The 7500-nt window shown below is 39.0% G+C and overlaps 1 protein-coding gene across 5 annotated transcripts in view; it reads left to right on the forward strand.

The window, feature by feature from the left end:
- Positions 1–7500, forward strand: part of LOC143029816 (glutamate [NMDA] receptor subunit 1-like) — a 169639-nt gene that overhangs the window by 100177 nt on the left and 61962 nt on the right. For 3 of the 5 annotated variants that reach the window (XM_076192851.1, XM_076192854.1, XM_076192852.1), the window contains exon 4: positions 510–635. In XM_076192851.1, the coding sequence (XP_076048966.1) occupies positions 510–635 (126 nt within the window). The remainder of the gene's footprint in view (positions 1–509; positions 636–7500) is intronic. The other 2 variants (XM_076192853.1, XM_076192855.1) reach the window with 1 other exon arrangement.

A 7500-nucleotide genomic window follows, 5' to 3' on the forward strand; every position in this document is an offset into this window, starting at 1 on the left:
CTCTCTCTCTCTCTCTCTCTCTCTCTCTCTCTCTCTCTCTCTCTCTCTCTCTCTCTCTCTCTCTCTCTCTCTCTCTCTCTCTCTCTCTCTCTCTCTCTCTCTCTCTCTCTCTTTCTCCCTCAATCCATCCATCTATAGATCTATCTACCTATCTCTCTGTCTCTATCTGTCTACCTATATATCTATTCATCTATCTATTCATCTATATTTCTCATTTCGCTCGCCAATTTTACTGTGACCTCTTTCTCGTTATCCCTGCCCCCCTCTCCCTCTCTCTCTTAATCTCTCTCTCTTCCTCTCTCTCTATCTTCTCCCTTCCTTTCCTTCTCGACTCTGCAGACCTTCTTGCCTTGCCTGCAACAGCCCGGCCGACTTCTTCCTACCCGATCTGCCCTTGCTGCCATTGTCCCCCTCCCGCCCGCTGCATGCATGGAACATTGCGACAATGTGCAACAAATGCCCTGCATACTACGGCAGCGCCACAATAAGTCCGTGTGTGGTCTTGCCAGCAGAAAATCAACAACGACACTGAGTTTATGTCGCCGAACGCCAGCCTGGATGACGTCACGATGATCATGGACTCCAATCCCATTCGCACTGCGCTTGAAGTCTGCAAAAGGCTCGTCACGCAATCAGTGAGTATAATTCAACCTCTTTCGATCTTCTTTGTTAATTCATCTAGTTATTCAACTCTTTATTTATTTCTTTATCACTTGTTCCTCTTTCGCAAACAACCTTTTCACCACCCACCCACATCTTTTTTTATCTCAGTATTTATCTATTCATTTACTCATTTATTGCTAGATTTGTTTCATAGTCAATACGCAAAACACATCAACTCGAATCTAATTTAACTTCCTTCCTCGCCTGGACTACTTTTTTTTTTTTTTTTTTTTTTATCTCCATTACTGTTCTTCGTAAGGTTCTGTCCCTGTTCCTAAATGGACCCACAACAACCCGGAAGATAGAATAGTACCGATGGATCCCATCTATTTAGCACTCTACCCTCAGTCTTATAACTATCCTCTCACTTTATATTGTACCCACTGCCTCCATTTTTCACTCAATTTTCTCTTTTACCTAATCTCATAAGGGTCTTGTAACCCGCCCTAACAGTCCAATCACAAAGAACAAAGGTGACGGCTTCGGCCGCAGCTACTAAGCACCTCCTGACGTTCTTCTTCTCGAGCTGGAAGTTCCCTTGTTTTGATGCTGTTGTTGTTGTTGTTGTTGTTGTTGTTGTTGTTTTCAATCATTACTATCTTACAATTTATTTCGCAACATTCTTGTCTGATGACGTACATCTATGTATTCCAACCTGAGCCATGCACTGCTATGGGCCGTAATGAAATCGCGTGACACTAACCATAATAAAGCCATTGAGTGACCACTCAACGGGAGAGGATATAGAGATGGCTATTGAGTCATAAAAAACGACAGTTTTCGTTTAATCTGAATTTGATCATCTGGTTTTAACCTGATCATAATCATCAAAGACATAATGGCAGAAGTTCCTGATTCACCTCTGGAGCAGTCCTTGATCTCATTATAGATTTATTTTTTTTGTTTTATCCTATTTCTATGTAAGGTTGAAAAGATGCTATGATTTATTTTTTCACTATTTCATTCAATAAAGTTATCTATATCTTCTAGTTTTGTTTGTTTTTCACTTTAATCTTCTCTTGGTTCTTCCTTTTTGGCTGTTCTTTTCTAAAGTATGGTTCATTTTTACTTACTTTTTCTTATCTACTTTGTTTATCTATCATTCCACCCACAGAGGATCAAATACATTTCAGGCAAGAAGCCAAGATCTGCATGAGAACAAGTCATTTCATTTCGGAAAGAAACACAAACAATATGACGTCACGAGGCGTGAAGGTCGACTGAGTCGTCCTGTATACTTATTGTGACGTCACGTCACTAGTTCTCTCTCCGAAGTAAACTGGATTGTTCTTTGTGATACAGCCTTCACAAAATTAAATACCTACAATTTTTCGAAATTTGGTTATCGTTTACCGTAGAGTTTTATGTTTAAGTTTATAGTAATGTCATATCGTTTTTTGTTTTTTTCCCAAAGTGATTTGGCCTGCTACAATTAACACTTAGCAAGACCTCATCCTCCTCCCACCACATATCCACTCCCACCTCCCCATCCCACGAGGCTCAACGAAACGTGAAGACTTGACGAGTCTTCCCCGTTGGCTTCTTCCCTTCGCGCCAGCCCCCAAAGTGGTGCCAGGAAAAATCAGGGCAAAACAAGAGAGTAGTAAACAGACAAGAAAACCTCCTTCTTCCCCCTTCAGTCCTGACGCAGGACCCAGGTGCGAAGTTCAAGGACGAGAGCGAGGTTATCGTGACCTTTCCAAGTGTGTAGGAGAACGAGGTACGGGAGACCTGGGTGGCTTGAGGTGGACTGGGAGGAAAGAGGTGACCTATGGGTCTCCATACTCTCCTCCACTTTTCTGGACCTGGAGGGAGAGGGAGGGCGGAGGAGAGGGACGCTGAGCTCATCTTTATGCTTCGTAGGCCGAAAGAAAAATGCAACTCAGTGCTCATTATTGTACTGCAAGAAGAAATGAAAATTTTACATGCGCGCGCCCATATATATACATATATATATATATATATATATATATATATATATATATATATATATATATATGTGTGTGTGTGTGTGTGTGTGTGTGTGTGTGTTGTGTGTGTGTGTGTGTGTGTCTGTGTGTATACATATATATACATATATATATACACATATATATACACATATATATATATATACATATATATATACATATATATATATATATATATATATATATATATATATATGTATATGAACATAAGAATGAAGGAGACTTAAAGATACCATAAGGCCTACACTAGTCAGTTCCATGTCTATTACCACCTGTCATCCCCATCTATAAATTTGTCTAACCGTTTCTTAAAACAACCGATAATGTCAGCGCTCACTACATCGTCACAAGTCTATTCCATTTGTTGACCACCCTATTAGTAAACCAATTCTTTCCTACTTCCTTCTTAAATCTAAATCTGTCCAATTTAAATCCATTACTGCGAGTCATGCACTGTCGTCTTAATATGATGACCTTGTCTGCGTCACCCTTGTTAAAGCCTTTGATCCACTTTAAAACCTCTATTAGATCACCCCGTACTCTGCGTCTTTCCGGAGAGTGTAAGTTAAGGTGCCTAAGCCTCTCTTCGTAATGTAAATTTCTGAGCCTATGAATCATTTTGGTCATTCTCCTCTGTACTGATCCTAGTGAGCTGATGTCCATTTTAAAGAACGGAGAAAAACTGAACCGCATAGTCAAGGATAGGTCTAACTAACCCTAGATAGAGGTGTGTGTGTGTGTGTGTGTGTGTGTGTGTGTGTGTGTGTGTGTGTGTGTGTGTGTGTGTGTGTGTGTGTGTGTGTGTGTGTGTGTGTGTGTGTGTGTGTGTGTGTGTGTGTGTGTGTGTGTGTGTGTGTGTGTGTGTGTGTGTGTGTGTGTGTGTGTGTGTGTGTGTGTGTGTGTGTGTGTGTGTGTGTGTGTGTGTGTGTGTGTGTGTGTGTGCGTGTGTGTGTTGGCTCGGTTGTATTACCTGTGTTTACCAAGCTGTAGTAGACAGGAAAAGAACAACACTCGTGGATATATGAGTGTGGGAGGAAACCAGCGTAGACTGACGAGACTGGAGGAGGGGAGGGAAGGAGAGGAGATCCTTATGTGCGATTCCTTGACAGGGATGGGAGTTGTTGAGTGGCTCTGCGTGGGTGGTTGTGTTGACGTGGGAAGATCCTGGAAAAGTGTGGTAAGGAAGATGGCTCTGGGTCCCAGGCAAGTTGTCAATTAGACTCTGCAGTATGTTTTATATATATATATATATATATATATATATATATATATACATATATATGTATGTATGTATGTATTTATACATATATTCTTACTTCTTACTTCTGCTCCCAGGTAGGCTTACAGCCTGTCAGTCGGGCCAGCACACTTCTCCAGATTGTCCTCTCAAAGCTTCCCTCTTCTCTCAAATCCTCTATTTTTCCTAATCCATTTGCCTCTAGGATTTCTTGAACGCCATCTTTTCTTCGGTCTACCTCTAGATCTGCTACCTTCTGGTCTCCAGTTCCATCTTTTCTTTGCAATTCTCTCTTCATCCATTCTCTCCACGTGCCCAAGCCACCTTAATTGTGCCTTTTCTATTTTGATTCTAGTTGATTTTACTCCAATCATTTCTCTTATTTCATCATTTCTAATTCGATCTCTTTTGGTTTTATTTACTATTGCTCTCAACGTTTTCATTTCTGCCGACTGAATTCTGCTCCAGTCTCTTGATGTTAATGTCCAGCTTTCAGCAGCATACATTAAAATTGGTACCAAAACTGATTCAAAAATATTTTTCTTTGCCTCCGTAGGTACATTTATATCTTTTAGGATAGGGTACAAGGCACAGACACCTCTACTGTACTTTGATATTCTTTCAGTTATCTTTTCCCTATTCTTGCATCCATCTTTTGTAAATACGCTTCCCAGATACTTAACACAATGTGCTTCTTTAACATTTTCATTTTCAATCATTATTTCTGCAATGTCATAATTTTCTTTTGTGATGGTTAGTATTTCAGTCTTCTGAATATTAATGCTTAGTCCTGCCTCATTAAAGCATCTTTTCCAACAATTTAGAGCTCTTTCTAACTGTAATCTGTCGTTACTCCAGCAGGCAATGTCATCTCCATACACTAGAATATCTCCATCCCCTTCTACTTGATATCTTATTCTCTTTATATATATATATATATATATATATATATATATATATTTATATACATATATATATATACATATATATATATATATGTATATATATATATATATATATATATATATATGTATATATAAACCACAATAAACTTTAATTCTAACCCATCAACATTGAGAAGCTCGAGGAGGCATACATGCAGAAATTGAAACGTGGTACAGTCAAGGACTCGAACCTGCGCTAGCACGTGACAAGTGATAGTGACTTAACCGATTGCGCCATCACGAGATATATAAGTTGAGCGCAGCTTTTCTTATATACTTGTATGCTCGAGTTACATACACGTACACGAAATTTTGCGTTCAACCCATCTCCACCATGATAGTACTCTTGGTAAAATACAACGCGGGAAAGTATTTACACAATACCGAATGGGTTCCAGTGAACAGATTTACATTTATCAACCACAATTCACTTTAATTCTAAGCCATCAACATCGAGAAACTCGAGGAGGCATACATGCAGAAATTGAAACGTGGCACAGCGGCCGTACCAAGAGACAGAACGAAACCGGTAAGGACAAACATGACTACCTCGATCATTTTGTCGGATTATTAAGTGGAAAAGTGGGGTAGGAAATGTCACAAGTTAGAAGAGTGTGAGATCAAAAAGTATTCCGAGTGACAATGGAAGTTGACAGAGAGGTGTCGAAAACAGATGTACGTAAAACATATAATGAGAGGAAGTATGAATAGGCCTGATCCGAACTAAACAAAGAGACAGGAGGCTGGATCTATAGAATAAGCTTGGCATAAATGACTCTATGGACCCGAGAGCATTTGTCAAAGTAATGAAAACATTATTAAATTTGCAGTGGAATTCTCTACTAACAATAGTGAAGAGCTGACAGTGGAAATGTGTAGAGAGGGACATGTAATAATGTACATTAAAAACACAGCTAACTCTCGTATATATGTGGACGAGAAAGAACGGTCCTCCGAGATCCCTCATAGACTCTCTGCTAATGGACAGGCTGATGAACAAGAGGTCATTTCATGTAAATACTATGGGAGGCGCGGGTGCAGGAACAGAAGACTAATCAGTGATGTAAAAAGCCATAAGCATTCAAACCCAGATCAGGTGTAAATGAGTAGACCTAAAGAGGGTTGTAAATGTAACTTTGTCAAAAAAGAGGATGTAATGGAAGGAGAGATAAGAGAGAATGCAAGAACTAGGGGCGAACTGGGGACGAACGGAACAAGGAAAGAATAAATGATGACGAGGGATGAGGCTTAGTATGACCCAGGAATGAAGTACATACGTACACAGTAACTAGGTAGAAAAAAGAGGAAAGTAAATACAAGAGTAATGCAAGTGAGACGTTGCTAAGAGCTTTAGAGAGAAAGGATGTTTAAAAATTGGAATAAAAATGCCAAGAAGTAGTTTTGAACTGAAATGAATAATGAAGAAAATGAAGCAAGAAATCAAAATTGTGATGAGAAACTGGGAAGGTAAAGTTATTATACAGAACAAAAAGGTGATGTTGGTGTGGACAGATCACTTTCGAAGCTTACAAACGCAGTGGTTTAGAGAATCTTAGTACACAAACAGGCATGGAAGAGGAATTGGCAAAGAATATATCAACAAGGAAGATGGCGATTTCTTCAATGCCCAAGAATGAAGGAAATCATAAGAAAAATGCTATGGAGAAAGGAGAAAACGCATCAGTAAATGGCTTGAAAAAAAAATCTACAAAAATAAAAAGCTAGGAAGAGGTCCTGGGTGATTAAGAAACCCGTGTAAGAAGTCCTTTTTGAAAATGAAAGGAGACAGGACCCCTAGAATAAGGGAAATCAAGCCCTTTTGGCATCCTGTATAAGCTACATGAAAGAGTATATGAAAAAATAAAAACAGAGAAGTTAGGAGACGAAAACTATTGGTATGGGATAGGGGAAATGCGATTTGGGTAGTTCCATTAAGAAAATTACTGAAAAGCTTAAGGATGAGGAATCGATAAGATAAGCGTGGCGCTCATAGATTTAGAGCAAACTTATAATCAGGGAGAACAATTAGGGTTTAGGGGTAGGGAATGTGTGGACAAGACACAAATAAAAGTTTATAATAAATCAACTTTCTGAAAATTTCATGAAATTGTTAAGAGGAGAGAAACGTGGTGCTCATGGATCTGGAGAATGTGCATGATGAGATTTATATAATTTGTCATGGAAATTTTTCAAAAAGTGTAATATGAGAAGGAAATTGCCAAGGAAAATGAGGAACTCAAATGAAGGAAAAAATGCATGTGTAAAGATATATAGAAAAGATTCGGAATGTTTCAATGTAGAGGTGGCTATGGGTCAGAGATGTGTTATGTCTCCCTGTTTGTTCAACATTGCTGTGCCGAGTGATACTTGTCATTTTATTCCGGTCGCGTCTATGTATTCTTATTCATTTCTATGGTACTACTCACTTATAAAGTGGTTCTGGCCTACCTTTCTTGACCTCGTTCGTTCCTGATGACTATTCCTTTTCTTCTTCTTCTTCTTCTTCTTCTTCTTCTTCTTCTTCTTCTTCTTCTTCTTCTTCTTCTTCTTCTTCTTCTTCTTCTTCTTCGATTCTTCTAATAAATTGTGCCCAGCTTTGTGGAACTCCCCCAGTATCGCTTTGTTAAATTGCGAAAAAGTAAACGGATAGTGAAAGCAAAGAAGATCAGACATTTGAGAAAGAGGA

This window comes from Oratosquilla oratoria, chromosome 11, assembly GCF_046742065.1.
Source record: "Oratosquilla oratoria isolate Oo_2021 chromosome 11, ASM4674206v1, whole genome shotgun sequence".
NCBI classification, from domain to species: domain Eukaryota; kingdom Metazoa; phylum Arthropoda; class Malacostraca; order Stomatopoda; family Squillidae; genus Oratosquilla; species Oratosquilla oratoria.